Source organism: Corylus avellana, chromosome ca6, assembly GCF_901000735.1.
Source record: "Corylus avellana chromosome ca6, CavTom2PMs-1.0".
Lineage (NCBI taxonomy): Eukaryota > Viridiplantae > Streptophyta > Magnoliopsida > Fagales > Betulaceae > Corylus > Corylus avellana.
In genome coordinates this window covers 10,867,105-10,886,687 of record NC_081546.1, presented here as the reverse complement: position 1 = coordinate 10,886,687, position 19,583 = coordinate 10,867,105, and the positions used below count along the sequence as shown (strand labels likewise).

The following is a 19,583-nucleotide window of genomic DNA, read 5'->3' as shown; positions in this document are numbered from 1 at the left end:
CATTATTTACTGTTTCTTAAAGAATAAAAAAATTAACACTAGACAAATATATGCCCGATTGTCATGCATGTAACACATGCACCGTCTCTAACTTTACAATTACTAGCAGGCACAGAAGTTTATATTTCGGTTAATGTTTTTGTGGTTTCTAATAGGATCGGAAGACTTCAAAGATGGTGGAGGAGATTTCCCAATCTTAAGTGTTATTCGGCAATTGGTGGGCAGGGGCAACAATGACGGAATGCCTTCCAAAATGAAGTGAGATAAGCCAAAAACGCCTGTCAACTTGGTGGCCAATAGTGTAGCTAAAGCTTTCCGGTGAGAGAAATAGATCTTCTCAATTTCAAATGAAATAGAATTTAACAATTTAAGTAAAAAGTTGTAAAAATTGAGACAAAATTGTCCTCAACTTTTAAAATTAGGACAATTTTGTCCCATATGTATCCTACAGGGAGGATTAATGTGAGTCATTCCTTTAGGAGAAATGATAAAATTTATTCTTTTAAATATTTGTCAATCATCTTAGTGAATAGATGAATTCATTATTGAATTTGTATAGAACTCATATGAATTTCTAAATTCAATAGTTGATCTATTGAATTTGCCAAAAAAAAAAAAAAAAAAAAAAAAATTATGTAACATGCCTCTTCTTTTAATGATGCGCCCTACAAAGTTGCATGGGCGGAGAAGGAACCTTTGCTTGTCTAATTTAAGGTTGCGAGAAGGGCAGCAGGAAGCTGCCTCCATTTATTTATAAAACCTCTGCCTCTATCAACCTACGACACCAGAGCCCATTTCGTTGTCAAAGAGAGCAGTGTCAACTAGTATATATTGTTGTTTATTGCACTCTGATATTCTTGGTAATCGCATAAAGTTTCTCTACAACCATTCTCATTGTAGCAATCTTCTTCTAGTGTTGAAAATGGCACAGGTTTAGTTGTTTTTTTATTTTTATTTTTAATAAGCGACAATAATTTAGTAGTTTGGTTGCTTTCATTACAGTTCATCCTTTCCAAGTCCTAGCTATCTCGAAGAAATTCCCCTATCCTCTCTTCTTCGTACCATATATGTTCTATAAATTGAGGTTGTTGTGCGTTAAGCCCATTCAAGCTTCCAAGATATTCAAACATAATCATGAGGATGAATAGTACCAGATTTGGTTTTTCTCTTTTCTTCTTCATTATTGTTTCTGAAAGCATGTTTTTGGGCAATGCACAAAACACGACAGTCCCAGTTGATGTTGGTGTGGTTCTTGACATGGATACATGGAATGGGAAGATGGGGTGGAGTTGCATAAATATGGCTCTTTCTGACTTCTATGCCTCTCATCCTTACTACAAAACTAGGCTGAGGCTTAACACCAGGGACTCCAGACGTGATGTTGTTGGAGCAGCAGCCGCAGGTTCTCTCTCTCTCTCAATTTTTTATTTTTTAATCCTCCACCAACATGTTGTTCTTAAGGGATTAAAACTCTTAGGTGTTTGAGAATATTAATTAAAATAATTAAATTTATTCTTTTCTTATTAATTAAAGCTTTCGGTACAAATACACTGGTGATTTAAACATGACATTAGAATTAAAGGTTATGAATTTGAACCATAACTCTATAATTCATGGGTCCCCTATTTAAGTTTAATATCTTACTTGTTGGGTCACCCTTATTAAGTGGGAGTTTGGTCCCAAACATAAGGGGGAGTGTTATAATATTTAATTAAATGATTAAATTTACTATTTCTTATCGGCTGAAGCTTTTGAGATAACTGATGATTTAACATGGCACGAAAGTAAAATTTTGAGCTTGAACATTGTCCTTGTCGTCATTCACTTCTCAATTTAATTAAATATTTTATGAGTTGGGTTTCACTTAGTTTGCACCCTATGTGGTTCGAGTGAGTGTTAGAATATTAATTAAATAATTAAATTAATCATTTTTTATTATCTTAAGCTTTTGAGATAAGTGATAATTTAACATAGCTTTAAGGCAAAGGTCCAGAATTTGAACTGTCTCCATCAATTTACTACTTTTTTCAATTAAATATTTCTGGTGTTAGACCTCACTTATTAAAGAGAAGTTTGAGCTCACATGTAAGAAGATGAAGTATTAGAATATAAATCAAATTAGTAAATTAACTATTTCTTATTTTCTATTAGTTTAAGCTTTTGAGATAAGTGATGGTTTAATAAAAAGTTTAATTTAGTGCAATTCATTAGATATTCTTTTTGGAATTGACCTAGCTAGTTAGAATTTTTATTATGTACGTAGACGCAATAGGTAACATCTGGTTTGGTTTTTGCTAACATAGAAAGAAAGACCGAAGTATGATTCATCACCGGGGATGGTTCATTCGAGTGTACACAGTAGTTAATCCAGTCATGGTTTATTCTACGAAAATATTTATTAAATAATTCTTTTTGACAAAATGCAAAAGAAAAGGTTTTTAAAAACATTTTTAATTGTTTGATTGTATTTGCTCATTCAGTTTCTACTCACTTTTTATATTACCCTCATCTACTTAATTACTGTGATTTTATTTTACACTGCATATGGTAGATTTTAATTCGAGTACTCGAGGTAAATAAGTGCTAGCTACCCATCTTCATCAAAATTAACCATTGAAGCTTCACTGCTTTTCTCTCGTTCTGAGAGAGAAGATTTGCCTTTTGTCTTAGTAGAAGCCAACCACCTCCTTGTGAGGTTCTCCTCCTCCTTCTCTTCCTCTAACTCTTCTCTCTCTTCCTGTTTTACATCTTTTTTCACGGATTAGTAGCTCCACCTGCTCCTTCTCCACCACCGTTTATCTCCGTTCCATCTACACCATTGATCACCCGGTTTCAGCCTCCTCCAGCCTCGGCTCCACCCGAAATTTTGTAGTTTTTGGATTTGGTCTTTTCAAAACCCGATATGCCAGCTTCAAGAAGGTCCACCCTCAGATGCACCACTCCACCGTGCTCTTGGGCCTCTTCACTTCTCACCACCACCGGCATGTCTCCATACGGCCAACATGCGCCGACTTGTGTCTCACACACGCCTGCGAGTGGATCTCATTTGCTGGTGCGTGTCCCCCACGTGTCACCCACTCGCAGACACGTGTCCCACATGGCAATGTGTGGACAACTTTACATTGTACATGATGCCTCCATTCCTCTCATACGCCACATCCCTTCGCTGCTACCGGTTTCTTGTGGTGGTCTCTTGCCTCCCGGCCTCTACTACCGGTGAGTGGCTTACATGCCCTATTTTTTAACTTTTCCATGGATTTTTCTATTCTCTGTGTTTTTCTGGCTAGTTGTTTCCCTGGTTGTGTTTGGGTTATTCCTATGCTAGAGACTTTTCCTTTCGGCGTTAGTTTGTTGGTTTTGTTTGCTATGGTGTGGCTTCTCTCCGGTGACTTTGACTAGCCTTTTTGGGTCCATGTGCTATTGTTGTGCTCCTTGCGAGGGTTTGGGAAGAGTTGAGGAACCTTTTGAAGTTCGATCGTGTGATGTAGGACAACAAGGAGTTAAGAAGAAAGCTTAGGAAAAGAAGGAAATAAATCCAAAGAGGGGAAGAAGCCCAGAGAAAAGCTTTAGAAAGGGGCCGGGGGAGAAAACAGAAGAAATTGGGGAAAGGGGAAGACAAATCCATGTCTAACAAAATCTCAATTCATCATAAACTATTGATTACAATTGAAAAAGACGCTTAAATAGACTAAGACTTAAATCCTAACCCTAACCCTAGGGTAACGCCCATTTAATGCTTACCTAATTTATGACAACCGTAATAAAATAAAATATAAAAAATAAAATAGACTATATTAATCTGGTACAATTAAAACCGAAATCAAAGATCTTACTAACTAAAATTAAAAGACCCAAAATTAAAAACTCAATAAGTTCTTGCTCTTGCTTATCCGCATCACCGTGCCTCTTCCCGAGCCCTTTGCTTTGCAGCCTTTGCCTCTACTAGTAGCCTTTTTGTTGTCGCTCCTGTTCTGTTAATGGGCTGGATCAAAGATCTTACTAACTAAAATTAAAAGACCCAAAATTAAAAACTCAATAAGTTCTTGCTCTTGCTTATCCGCATCACCGTGCCTCTTCCCGAGCCCTTTGCTTTGCAGCCTTTGCCTCTACTAGTAGCCTTTTTGTTGTCGCTCCTGTTCTGTTAATGGGCTGGATCATTTATTTGACTCATTCTCACTCGTTTCTTTGTTCCTTGTTCTATATACTGATTTTTGGTTCTTTAGGGCCTGTTGTTTGAGGTGCCCACCCATTTTTGTATTTTCTTATGTTGTAATTCCCCTTTTCCCTCCCCATATTGAATAGAAAAGAAAAAAAAAGACAACGGTTGAAATCTTAAAGCTACGGATAATATAAACCATGGTAACATTCTACCTTTTATTTATTTTTTTAATTTTTTAATTTTATTTTTAATAAAGAGTAAATCAATGGATTAATTTACATTATATAGAGTAAATCAAGTGATTAATTATTATCATGAAGAGTAAATCAAGGGAGTAATTCATGATTTCCTATTTTTCAAATTGTGTAGATCCCGTTGTAAATAGAAGTTCACTGCAGTATATTACCTATCAAAGTGAATGTAAGAAAAGATGTAGTGTCCTTTAAGTTTTTGTACACCATTAAGGTTGAACCAAGTTAATCTCTTATGGTCTTCCTTCTCTATATCTCTTCCTTTCATTTAGCATAATATTTCAAATTTTTAACATAGTAACAAAGTGGGTGATGCAGCGTGACTTAGTAGGCTGCAGCGAAAAACAACAATAAAGCAGCAGATAACTAATTTTAGATCTTGAGTCTATCAATGGTCTAAGAATTCTTCTTAAAACAATAGATACTTTCTAAAGTTTAAAGGAAAAGAGGAATAAACTCGAGTCTGAGTATTCTCATTAATCAAAATCAATAATAATCAACAATTGTCTTTCTCTGGAGGCTATAAGCATATATTTATAGCCTGAAAACCCTGAACATAATAAAATATTACACAAATACCCCCAAAACCCTAAACCTAATAAAATAACGAAATATTGACTCCCAAAACCCTAATATAACCAAAACCCTAATATAACTAAAACAAGGAAATAAAGACAACTTAACCTAATTAAAATGCGAAATATAATATAAGCAGCTCCGTGTGAGATCGATCGCAGGTACAAGTGCGATTGATCGCAGTTCCAGGGACTTGGTGCGCAAATGTCTGGAATTGCGCTCGATCGCAGGTACATGTGCGATCGATCGCACTTCCAGGGGACCTGCGATCTGCATCATTCCCCCATTGTTGGAGAGAATTCGCCCTCGAATTCGGCCGGTTCTTTCCATGGTCCTTCGGATGTCCAGTCAACTCATTCCACTCGCCCTTCCTCAAGATCAAAACAAGGCAACATCCCAAAATAAACATGACGCTTCTCATCATCAAAATACCTTGATGGTTGTCATGAAAGCCCCATACACCACTTGGCAATACTACAAATTTGCTGTTCTTCTCTCGTTCCTTCTCCCTTTCATGTGCCATGAAGATACTCAAGGACGGGTCAACCGTTGTTTCCCTTGTGAACATATAATTCTCCTCATCCGCATAGAACTCATCACAATTGTTGTTAGGAGAATTTAAAATACTTTCAACACCAAGAAAATCAACATAACCCTCTTCATCATTATAATTAGGCACTTCACCTGAAAAGTCTTCATCAACCTCTTCATAATTGTCGATGTCACCCATGGGCTCTTCCTTGTCCAATTGATCATCTTTGGGGTAGAGGCTGCCAAACATGGGAGAAAAACCATCTTCTTTGTACTCTTCCTCTTGGTCATCTTCTTCGGGGTAGAGGCAGCCAAACATGGGAGAAAATCCATTATCTTCGTACTCGTCCTCTACGTCGGATGCCAAAGGCCCTTCAATCGGTTCTTCCTCATTGACATCGTCATCATAGGTTGGTGGGGAATCCCAATCCACAAATCCTTGCGAAGGATTTACAACATCTTCATGTCTAAACTCTTTATCACTGAATTCGGATTCCTGAAACTCTTCATCCACAGATTCTTTTTCCTCTTCAACAGAATATGGATTCGGTTTATGGATTTGTGGTTGGCAAGTAAGGGTCCAATTGGCCTGTCGTGGACTCTTCGCCTCACTCCATGTTTCCCTAAACGCCATTTTTTTGTAGGAATTTTCTATTTTCTTTGTCACAGCCATAGACCATTGTCTCCAATTTTGTGACTTCTGGCCCATGGTATAACTATGGGGCAAGAAAGCGACCTGCATATATTTCAATAGTTTGTCCCAACTATTGATCTTCAATTTGCCTTCCCGCTTCCTAGTTTTCTTCAGTTGTTGCTACCACGCACCAACTCTTCTTCGGAATGTATGTACCACCAAAGAGACTTGTTGTTCATCGGGCATCCCGTTGAATTCATAAACCTCTTCAACAGCCAACACCAAATCCAGAAATTCGTTGGGTTCTAGATCCTCGTCGAATTTCGGAATTTTGAATTCGAATCTACTTATCCGCCGATTGGCATGAGCTTGTGCAAGGTGCTAACGTCCGTGCGTTCGGAGCTCCGCAAACGGGTTTCTAGATCTGTTCTCATGTTGACCACACAAGTTGGATAATTGGGTAGTGAGGTCTTCAATTTGATCCCTCATAGCCCTGAATCGATCCTCCCTGTGTTGCCAAGGTTCAGCGATAGATTTGCCTTCCGCCTTCGCGAATCACGGTCTTGGTTGGCGACGACAATTGTTCGGCCCACCACTCATGTGCCTCAAACGAATCCCCGGTTGCTCCTTATGTGTTGTCTCTGTGCGCACGTACACCTCGTTCATGTCTGCAAAGCGGTTGCTCCTCCCCATTCATGGAAAGTAACTGAGCTCTGATACCAACTGATGCAGCGTGACTTAGTAGGCTCCAGCGAAAAACAACAATAAAGCAGCGGATAACTAATTCTAGATCTTGAGTCTATCAATGATCTAAGAATTATTCTTAAAACAATAGATACTCTCTAAAGTTTAAAGGAAAAGATGAATAAATTTAACTCTGAGTATTCTCATTAATCAAAATCAATAATAATCAACAGCTGTCTTTCTCTGGAGGCTATAAGCATATATTTATAGCCTGAAAACCCTAAACAAAATAAAATATAACATAAATACCCCAAAAACCCTAAATCTAATAAAATAACGAAATATTGACTCCAAAAACCCTAATACTACTAAAAGAAGGAAATAAAGACGGCTTAATCTAATTAAAATGCGGAATATAACATAAGCAGCTCCGTGTGCGATCGATCGCAGGTACAAGTGCGATCGATTGCAGTTTCAGGGACTTGGTGCGCAAATGTCTGGAATTGCGCTTGATCGCAAGTACATGTGCGATCGATCGAACTTCCAGGGGACCTGCGATCTGCATCAGTGGGTCAATGGAGACTTGCTTGAATATCTTGACTCGTTTCCATTTCCTTTTCTAGTGATTTTTATTTTCACCTTGTTAATCAACTATTGTTCTGTGCCTTCTTTTTCTTTTTCAGTATTCAATAAGAAATATTGCAACTTTCTTTATGTGTATTGGTAATTTTACTTATGTATTTTTTTGCTCATAACAACTTGCATTAAGAGTAAAGGATTTAACAGACTAATGGCATTTTTAGGGAGCATCTCTAACTTGCAAATTAATAGTTGAGATAGAGGTGTCATTTTAATTGCACTGTTATTTTTATGTGCGTTTGACGTTGTCTTGTGATGATGCGTACCAAACACTAATCACTAAAAATCTCTCAAGAATTAGTAAGATGTCCATAAATAAATCCAAATTAGACTTTAGTTATCAAAAGTATACTTCTACATAAAAAATAATTCTTAATTCATGACCAAATACAGTCTAAGATATTTTTTCCCGGCCAATAGCAAAGTCTAGATCCATCACACTAGAGTTTACAAAACAAGACAATAATTAACATACATATAAATAAATGGTCCAAATCCAAATGCCTTTAACCAGATCAAAGGAATTGCTCCAAGACTAATTATTCTCAAATGATTAGCAAGTTATAAACCTTTTTGAAAAAAACTAAACACGTGGTTTAGCACCTGGTAAGCATCATATGTAATGAGGTTAAGGGAACTACAAGTTTATGAAAAAGAAAGATATCTCATAGAAGAATCATTGTAAATTAAACAACTTTATCCAAAGGGCCAATATTTTAAATACTAACTTTATCCAAAGTCACAATACAATAATCACCATTATGCATGTCACATAGGTAACAATATACCACAATGACATCAACTATATGCTACAAAGAAAAATTAAATTTTGCCAAGAAGAAGACAATCAAGTCACGAAGATATCAATTATGCCATATAGACATGAGTTGTAGTACCATAAAGACATTAGTTATTTCATAAAGACATTCAAGCATCACATGTAAATTAAATAAGATTTTAACTTAAATTTCTAATCTTTTTGATTGCTTATCAAGATCACTGAACTTGGGTAGTTATGCATTGATGTAATGATGGTTACTAGATTTTAACTTAGATTTAAAGGATTGATGACCGATCATTTTGAGTTCGATTGGACATTTAATCAAATTTCTCTTTGTTTTCAAATCACAGCTCTATACCTTATAAAAAATGCAGAAGTGCAAGCCATCATAGGGCCACAAAACTCGATGCAGGCCAACTTTGTCATCGATCTGGGGGAAAAAGCTCAGGTGCCCATTATATCTTTCTCAGCAACAAGCCCTTCTCTTACTTCCCTTCGGAGTCCATACTTTTTTCAAGTCTCTCAAAATGACTCATCCCAAGTGAAAGCTATAAGTGCAATTATTCAAGCTTTTGGATGGAGAGAAGCTGTGCCAATCTATGTAGACAATAATTACGGGGAAGGTATAATACCCTTCTTGATTGATGCCTTGCAAGGGATTGATACTCGTATCCCCTACCGAAGTGTCATTCCTCCATTGGCCACCGATGACCAAATTAGTGAAGAACTTTACAAGTTGATGACAATGCAAACAAGAGTGTTCATTGTGCACATGTCACACAATCTTAGTTCTCGGCTTTTCACCAAGGCAAAAGGGATTGGAATGATGAGAGAAGGTTATGTTTGGATAGTTACCAATGGGATAGCCAATTCATTTAGTTTGACAGAACCTTTAATCCTTGAATCTATGCAAGGGGTATTAGGTATGAAGACTTATTTTCCAAAAACAAAAGAGCTTGAAAATTTTACTATTCAATGGAAAAGGAAATTCCAACAGGACAATCCAAACATTACCAATGCTGAACTAAGTGTTGTTGGCCTATGGGCTTATGATGCTGCTTCCGCACTAGCTAGGGCAGTTGAGAAAGTTGGGATCACAAATCTTGGGTTTGAGAAGACAAATGTTTCAAGCAACTTAACTGATCTTGAAACTATTAGGGTCTCTCAAAATGGCCCGAAACTTCATGAAGCTATATTGGGTGTACGATTTACAGGACTTTCTGGAGAGTTCAGTCTTGTTAATGGTCAACTACAATCATCAAGTTTTGAAATTATTAATGTGAATGGCAATGGAGAAAGGAGGATTGCATTCTGGACTCCAGAAAATGGACTCGTAAGGAAATTGAATTCAGCGAACACAAGCACATATTCCACCTCGAAGGACAATCTAGGACCTGTTATTTGGCCAGGTGATTCTAGCTCTGCCCCTAAAGGTTGGGAGATTGCAACAAATGGGAAGAAATTGCGTATAGGAGTTCCAGTGAAAGATGGTTTTAATGAATTTGTTAAGGTGACGCGTGATCCTAGCATTAATACACCACAAGTCACTGGGTATTGTATAGACGTCTTCAATGCTGTAATGGAAGAATTGCCATACGCCGTTAGCTATGAGTTTATTCCCTTTGCAAAGCCTGATGGTGGAAGCGCCGGTGATTATAATGATTTGGTCTATGAAGTATTTCTTGGGGTCGGTAAAAGTATTCTTTCTATTTTTAGTAACTAAGATAACATTATTTTCCTTTGTTCTCTTTTCCTAATGCACTTTATCCGAAAAAGGCACTTTTATATATATATATATAATTGATGGAAATAAACAATTTTTCTTGACAGAAATTTGACGCTATGGTAGGAGATACAACGATCGTAGCGAACAGGGCAAACTTTGTGGACTTTGCATTGCCATACACGGAATCTGGAGTATCAATGGTTGTGCCAATCCAAGACAACAGGCCAAAAAACGCATGGGTGTTCTTGAAGCCTTTAACTTGGGACCTTTGGATGACAAGCGGTTGTTTCTTTGTCTTCATAGGCTTTGTGGTATGGGTTCTTGAACACCGAATAAATGATGATTTTCGTGGGCCTCGCTTGCATCAGATTGGGACAAGCTTGTGGTACGCCTTCTCTACCATGGTTTTTTCACATCGTAAGTTTCCTTCACTATGTTCTAATTTATTCTTATATATTACCAACAAGCGATTAAAATACTTAATACAAGGGCCCATGTGTAATATACCAACTTTAGACACTTGTATGTCGATTGCAGCTTTAAAAAATTATTTCATAGAAACCATAAAGTATGAAATTTCCATTTTTCGAGAACAATTTACTACTTATCCAGCTTGCTTAACTTCCTACTACTGGGTTGAAGTGTGTGTGTGTGTATATATATATATTGCTTCCATTCACTATTATCATCTGTCAAGGAAAATAATAGTTTTATAATAGTCAACATGTTTTTGTGATATAAGATTGAGTCAAAGAGGATTATAACTAGCAAAATGGGTTGGCGGGTTGGGTTTGGGTTGACCTACGCACCAACCCCATAAGCAGGGGCAGAACTACGATTTGAGGTATAGGGGGACGGAATTTTTTTTTTTTTGGGAGATTGATGGACTTATATAAATACAAAAGTATATAAATGCACATAATCTCTTTATATGTGTGTTTGTGTGTGCATGTTTATATAAAATAAAAGCATACAAGTCTTACATCTAATCTCATGGCATCCCAAATAAATAACAATATAAATAACTAGCAAAATAGCTTAGAAAAAAAAAAAACTAGCAAAATAAACTAAACATGATTTATAGGGTTTAAGAAAAACGGTATCTTTAAGCATGAACTCTTTTTCCTAACAAACCCCATAAGCCCCAAATAACAATAAGAGAAATGCTAAGAGTTGAGTCCAACAATGGTGTAATCATAAATGATTAAACCATCTAATTTGTGATGTCAAAACAAATATTGTAAACTTAAATGATGACAAAATAATCGTTTAAAAAACTGATTGTTGGTTAGAAGCTACTCAAAGCACCCAAACCATTTAACTTTTTTCTTTCACATATTCAATCAAAGTCCTAAATCAAATTGAGTTTTTAGTTAGAAGCGAACTAGAATATAGAGGGAAACTAAATGAATTGGGTATTTTAGGTTTTTTATACTAAAAGAGGGGGCAAAGTTTAAAATAATAATAATAATAATAAAATTAAAAGGGAACAAACATATTTTTTCTTTTTGGGGGAGCAAAACTATAAAAAATAATTAAAATGGACACATTATTTTGGGGGGAGCAAAACTAAAAAAAAAAAAAAAAAAAAATTAAGGGGACACAAGTATTATTTTGAGGGGACAAAAATATCATTTTGGGAGGACAAATTTATAAAATGGGTTGATTTTTAAGGCAATTTATGAAAATTTGTAAAGAATTCGTCCCCCCACCCCAAGCTACAGGTCCACCCCTGCCGATAAGGATAAACCTAAACACGATCCATTTAGCTAAACGAATCTTACTTGTAAACTTGAACACGACCCGCTTACCTGTTTAATAAATGGATCACAAACTTGTTGACACGTTTAGACTCAAACACCACCTATTTAACCCGTTTGACCTAACTTAACATGACCCTTTTGACACGTTTGAGATGGTTCAACATGTATTTATTATATAAAAATATATATAATTTCATAAATGGGTCAAGTGGTCAAACTATTTGTGACCCGAACCTGTTTATGCCAAAACCAAACCCTATAATTTCATGTTGGGTTCGCTAGTCGTGTAAAAAATTGCCAGTTTTAATTTTAAGTAAATAAAATTGATTAATTAGGATATTAGAGTTATTAATATAAATTCCTAGGGTATAGGGAATAAAAAGTCAATTAGTGGTTTAATAGTATTGAATCAAACCTGGGAAGGCAAAAAAAGGATAACACATGATAAAATAAGAAATTTCTATTCAGAACTCACTAGTACACGAGAATCTTACAAGTGTATCACATTCACACCAAACCCAAAAAACTTCTCAATTACTAATACAAACCTTTTCTCTTAGGATATGACACGCACAACACCCTTTCTCTCTTGATTTTTGACACACAATACTCATGACCAACACACAACAGACACTTTCTCTCGTACTATAATTCCACTCATGCATTGATGGCATCACACTGTTTCTTGAGTCGTGTTTTTCACACACACATTAACATACATAGCCCGCGCTTCCTTATACATTTGATGTTAGTTGACGTTTATGTACTTTCCAACTGGTCCTTTAGTCGACTTAGTGAGCTATCAATGACCTATTAGGAAGAAACGTGAGAAAGAGATTAAGTACGGCAAGTGGTGGAAGACGGCAAGAGGTGAAGAAAATGAGTGAAAGAATAATGTGGAGAAAGAAGAGCAAGACAGAGAGGGAAAGAAAACTCATTGGAGTGGAAGGTAGTGTTGGGCTATGAGGTGTGGTTGTTGAAGAAGGCATGTAGTGGAGGGAAAATTCTGGAGAGAATGAGGTCATGCTGCTGTTGTTCAACACTCCCCCTAATCACTCAATGACTCTCCTCGATCTTCATACAATAAATCATTCTTCATATCCATTTTTTATGGCTTCTATAATTTACTAGTTGCCAATACTATCAAAGCAGCCTAAAGTATTCTTATCTACAAGACTAAAGGTTTTATCAAAATCCAATCCACACTACTGAGAGAATCCTAAAGCCACTCGCAACACCTTATACCTTTTACTCAATCCGTGTCAACAAGTCTTCATTTTATCAACCCATTGGCATGAAATAGGTGTAACATCCTTTGATTTTGGAACTATATACCGAGTATGATTATCTTTAATGCAAATACTTTTTCATTCATTACTTTTCTCCATGCTGTGCTTTTAGCTTTTTGTTCAATGCAACACTCTTTCCTTTTTTTTTTTTTTTTTTTTTTTTCAACACTATAAAGTACAACATCTAGTATTCTATGTACACCAATCTTTCATAGGCTATTCTCTTCTTATTTTTTATTTTATTTTTTTCTTTGACTCTTCCTCCATTTCACGAATTAATAATATATGTCTTTCTAGGGTTTTACGACATGGTTGCATGTTATTCTTTGGTTCCCCAATTTAGTTTTACTCATGTGATTGGAGTTCACCTCAAACTCAATGATATAATATTCATCATAATTGATTACTTGGTTTTGGTCACTGCCAATGGTGTTTCCTCTAACTTAACTACAACAAAACTTGGTGCTATTTCATCGATAATAAATTGTTATTTGATAGCTTTCTAGTTGAAATCAACTTCTTCTATGAGAAACTTTATCCTCAAAATTCGTTATGACTAAGGGTGCTTGAAAATCCCATTAAGCTTCATTATAATACATGTTTTGGTGCTAATTTGATGTCACCAAATTTCCTTATGCTAATTTTTAATTAATTAATTAATTTTTATTATTTTTTTTGAGCTGATAGTCTTGAGGATAGTGTCCTTTTCGACCAGAGTTAAAGCATTTAATAATTTGATTCAGACGTTTAGTTTTCAGTGAATGTTCACCATCTTTTTGCCAACTATTTTTAGTTCCCCCTGATTGAGAACTCGCTAACCTTTTTCCACGTCTTTTTATTTCTTAATATGGCGCATCTCCTTTCTCTATCTTGTCCGATCTTGGTACCACCAAAAAGTCTCTTACTTGTTCTTCAGTGACACCCAACCAACTGCTTGGCCAATGTTTTTTGGTTGGCTAATAAATTTTCCATCTCCTCAAGAGAACGGTTGGCCAACCTTGAACAACTATTATAAGTCCTTGATATTTGGGAGAAGGAGAACTAGGGGTGTCAAAAATTACCGGGAAACCGGAACCGGAACCGGAAAATCGGGAACCGGGAAACCAGGGACCCGGTTCCGGTTCCGGTTTGAAAAATCCAAAAACTGGGTACCCCTGTTCCGGTACCCGGTTTTTGGTAAATACCAGAACCGGGTTTATATTTTATAGGATTTTTGGGCTTTTTTTTAGGTTTATTTTTTAATTATTTTGAACAATCACAACAAAGCCTCTTTAATTTAGACAAAAAAACTAATATATATTTTTTTAAAATGAGCCAACTTATGAAAAAAAAAATGGGCTTATTTTAGGCATTTTAGGCCCAACACCTAAAATAAGCCCAAAAACCGGTTACCGGACCGGGTAAAACCGGAACCGGCCGGTAACAAGGACCCCGGTTAATTGGGGTCCTGGTTCCGGTTCCGGTTTTCCGAAACCGAGAACTGGGGTACCCTGGTTTCGGTTCCAGTTTTGTCCAAAAACCGGGAAACCGGATCGGGTTGACACCCCTAGGGAGAACCCATGGATGATAATCCTTCTAATACCTTTTCATTAATTTTAATAATAGGATCTAAGTCAAATATTTCACAACAAAGAGATTTCACGTTTGTATAATATTAATTAATTGTGAGCTCTGATTGGGCCGTGAATATTAAATGCCTCTTTAGAAGTTGAAGTTGCATATAATTTTTCTTTGAAAAACGAGCGACCTAGTATATCCCATGCTTGTTTAGATGTGATGGCTTTTTGAATTTGCATCAACATCTCCTTCTTAATTGTTATCTTAATCGTAAGTAGAAATTTACTAGCTTTAATCATTCACTTCTAAAGTCCTTTGACATGATTTGTAGGAGGTGTATAGTGTCACTACAACAAATAATTTCCTAAAGATAGTGCCCCTATAAATATGACTTCATGTATGTTTGCGACATGCTATAATTATAATTATTAAGCTTCTCCATTGTACCCAAAAATTGGAGATTTTTCATTGTAACTTAGAGTGATCCTAAACACTCCAATGTAAACTTGGTCCCAAACTAACAAGATTCACAATCCTAGATTGTGCATGAAAAGCATCTCTTCATGTGGTGCATTTTAATGGTCTGTGATTGCTTAGCTTCACAATCACTAACTATACTGTCTAGCCTTGATACCAAAATTTTGAATCAAACATGTAAAGATGAGCAAAGGATAATACAATAAAATATGAAATTTATGTTAAAAGTTCATTAGTACAAAAGGATCATACAAGTGTATCACAAAAATATCTTAACAAGCACACATTTTTTCTTTCTTAAGCTATATATAACACAAAACCCTTTCCCAACTGAGTAATGACGTACACAATACTCACAGTTAACATACAACACACGCTTTCTCTCTTTCTCACTCACTCACACACACACACACCACTCACCCACACATACATACGACATCAATTATGTCCCAGATTTTACACTTTTTCTTGAGCTATGTTTTTTACACACTATAACACCCTGAATTTTATGTAAGTTAACAAATGGAATACTCGCATATTTCATGTAGCGCTAGCAAGTTTCTTTACAAACTCTGTTTCAGCAATGACATAATATATCTGAACTTTTAAGTGGAATAACATTATATATACATATGAAACTTAATCTCATTATATAACTTATCTTAACATTGTTTTACAAAACTCAAAAGATGCTTGGATTACTTGTGTCTGAAATGCAATTATGTTCTTTCCCAAAACCCTTTTGAGCTTAATTTACAGGGGAGCCAGTGTTAAGCAATTGCGCTAGGTTTGTGGTGATTGTATGGGTTTTTGTGGTGCTCATACTCACTCAAAGCTATACTGCGAGTTTGACGTCACTCTTAACAGTTCAACAACTGCAACCAACTGTTACTGATTTCAAACAGCTTATTAAGAATCAGGAGTATGTCGGATACCCAGAAGGTTCTTTTGTTTTTGGAGTCCTAAAAGAAATGAACTTCGACACAAGTAAGCTTCGGCAATATAATTCTACAGATCAATGTGATGAACTTTTATCCAATGGAAGTGCAAATGGCGGTATAGCTGCTGCTTTTGATGAAATCCCATACATGAAGCTTTTTTTGGGACAATATTGCTCAAAATATACCATGGTTGCATCAATATACAAAACTGATGGCTTTGGCTTTGTAAGTTCTCATTTCTTATGTTTGTGTGTTTTTGTATATACGTATGCATATATGTAGTTTATCATGCATATTCTTTTTTATTTATATGACTTGCGCGCAGGCCTTCCCAAGAGGTTCCCCTCTTGTTGCTGATGTTTCTAGGGCAATCTTAAATGTGACCGAGGGAGAGAAAATGAAAGAGATTGAAAAGGCATGGCTTGGGATGGAAACCAATTGTCCAGATTACAACACCCAAGTTTCTTCTAATAGTCTCAGCCTTGCAAGCTTTTGGGGCCTATTCCTCATTGCCGGTGTTGCTTCCTTATTAGCCCTCATCGTCTCCGTTGGCATGTTCCTTTACAATGAGAGGCGGCAAATCTTGATGCGTTTTGATACAGAAGGATCATTAGGGAGAAGAATTCAGCATACATTGAGAATCTTTGACAGAAAAGACCTAAGCTCGCATACTTTTAGAAAGAGAGCTCTTGGAGACAGATGTGAGATTGACGGTGTTCACGTTATAGGCGCAAGTGAACCCTCGCCAAATGCTAACTACCCACCAACTCCATCAAGCCATTCAACACGTGTCATAGGAGATTCAGAAACGCCTTCTCGAGAATATGCAGATCTCATGAGTCCAAGGGGTCAAGTGTCTGAACCAGCAGGAGATACTGAGCAAATTGTCGACCCAAATCAAGAGGGACCATGAATCCCAGAAATAGATCACAAAATCAGTTAATATATCTGCATTTTCCGTCTAACATGGCAATGACAAAGCCATATGACGTTATTATTATTATTGTTATAAATGTGGTTTTTAAATGTATTGTATGTAAATAATTATAGCTCTCCAAATAAATCTTTTTATACAACATTTGTTTGGAATAAAACGTTGATAAATCTTCTTTACAAATAATTGTAAATCCTGACACTAATTTAGCTGGCACATTTATAAATTTTCTGACTAAACTAAGTGTGCAAGGAAAAATCTTGACACATGGGTGTTTTGTACAAACTCTCCCTTTTACCCACTAGAAATTTGTATTACCTCTTAGTTTTTTCTTTTCTAAGGACTTAGATTTTAGACTTCGATCTTCAGAATATTGTAGAGTTCATTTTAGACTTCCATCTCCTTACTCTTCTCTTCTCAGTAATGTGCAACTCTCTCATCAGCCATCTTCGAACTTCACATGATTTTCTCTTTTTCTTATTTAGTTTAAAAATGTATTTTTTTTAGCAGTTAAAAATAATTTATTTTTGATTTTGTGACCCTCTGGAGAGTGATAAAGTGACCCACTGTGACCCACCGGTGGGTCACTTAGGGTCATAATGACCCATTGGTGGGTCACAAGCCACTGTAGGGTCACCAAGTGACCCACAATAGGTCACAAAGTGATCCACTGGAGGGTCGGTGGGTCATTTGTGACCTTTGTGACCCATCACTCGACCCACCGGTTGGTCACATTGGGTCACAAGTGGTCGTGGGTCATTTTAGTTATTAATTTTTTTAATTATTAAAAAAATTTTGTTTTTATTTATGCATGTCAAAAGTTTTAAATGATTTCGTTATCACCGTATCGGTCATGAAACAATCATTGGATCCAAGGCTCATATAACACACCTGTAGACATTTGAGCATAGAATCAAGTATATATAGTAAGCTTGATGTAGATCGAAAAGCTAAGGATTTCATAAAGAATAGCAATGATTAGGGAGAAACTCGTACTTGACGTGTTCTACTAAAAATGTCATATCTAGAATTTCAGATCTTGGATTTGTGCAATTTTTACAGTGTTGGAAAGCTAACTCAAAGATCTACAAAGTCACGTGTCATGAGAATTTGCTAATTTCGATGTTTACTAGGTCCAAAAGGACGTCCGTTTGCAGCTCGTTTGCAAGCCATACGCACGACTATATGTTATTTTCAGTTTTTCATTATTTTATGCACTTTTCTTTCAGTTTTAGGAGGGTCCATCTAAACGGGGGTTTTGAATGGGCATCGTAGGATTACAATTCCGATTCTAATTCGTATTTTTATTAGGTTTGGAGTCATGGGGCTATAAATACAAGCTTATAGCCTCCAGAAATGTAGATTTGGTTTATATGTGAGTTTTTATCAATAAGAAGTCTTAGAGTTGAGTTTCTACCTTATTTTCCTTCAAACCCTAGATCGGCTCTAGCATTTTGAGAAGATTTGTTAGATCTTTGATAGTCTCAAGGTCTAGAAGTATTTATCCCGTTCCTTAATGTTGTTATTCGCTGCAGGTCATTAAGTCACACTACATCAGTTGGTATCAAAGCCCAAGTTACTTTCCATGAATGGGAAGGGCAACCATTGTGTAGACATGAACAAAGTGCACGTGCACGTGTGCACGAAGGCAGCACGTAAGGAGCAACCGGTGATTCATTTGCGGCACATGGAGGAGAGGTTTGGTGGTCTAACCAAGTGGAAGAAGGAGCGTGTGCGCACCCAACATAGGGTCCCTACCGATCACTTCCCTGACATGGATGGTCCGAGCATTCATCATCGTCAACCAAGACCACGGTACATGGGGGTGGGAGACAAATTTATCGTTGAGGGTTAACCTATAAATACGTATGTGGGGCGGAAAGTGCAGAAGAAATTTCCAACGGTACAAGCCCATGCTATATCACGGGACGCAGACGTCAAGCTCGACACCCGAAAAGAAAAGATAGAAAAGTCCAATAAAAAGAAGGTTCCTAAAGAGGCGACAGAGATGATGAATCAATCGGCGATTCATGAGCAATGCATGGAGGATGAGGTGGCGATCCTGTGGAAACAAATAGAGACGATTGCGACGCGATTGAGCAACATGGGTGGTCCTAACGTTCGTCACCGTCAACCAACTCCACGCTTTGTGGATGAAGGTAACTTGGTTGTCATTCGTAGGGCGCAATCTCAACGACGGAGGCCTCGGATTGAGGCGGAGATGCCGCGACAGGCCAACTTGATCGTTATTCACGAGCCTCAAATTCATCAACCAAACCCATATTCGGTGGAGGAGGAAAGGGAATATGTGGCCGAAGAGTTTCAGGAATTTGAGTTCCTTAATGAAGAGTTCAAGCATGAAGATGTAGAAGATCCTTCACAAAGATTCGTGGATTGGGATTTCCCACCAACCTATGATGACGATGTCAGTGAGGTAGATCCGAATGAAAGACCTTTGCCATTCGACCTAGAGGAAGAGTACGAAGAAGATGAGTTTTCTCCTATGTTTGGCGGCCTCTACCCCGAGGAAGATGACCCATTGGAAGAGAAAGAACCCACGGATGACATCGCAGGTTATGAAGAGGTTGATGAAGACCTTATAGGTGAAGTGCCTAATTTTAGTGATGAAGAAGTAGGTTAT

General features: G+C 36.8%; 1 protein-coding gene across 1 annotated transcript; it reads left to right on the top strand.

Annotated features, from left to right (window-relative positions):
* Positions 1 to 1,134: 1,134 nt before the first annotated feature.
* Positions 1,135 to 16,921, top strand: LOC132185171 (glutamate receptor 2.8-like). The gene is made up of 5 exons (XM_059598980.1): positions 1,135 to 1,402; positions 8,606 to 9,942; positions 10,086 to 10,398; positions 15,827 to 16,233; positions 16,334 to 16,921. Exons 1-5 carry the CDS (start codon positions 1,135 to 1,137, stop codon positions 16,919 to 16,921), a joined length of 2,913 nt encoding a protein of 970 aa, XP_059454963.1.
* Positions 16,922 to 19,583: the final 2,662 nt, after the last annotated feature.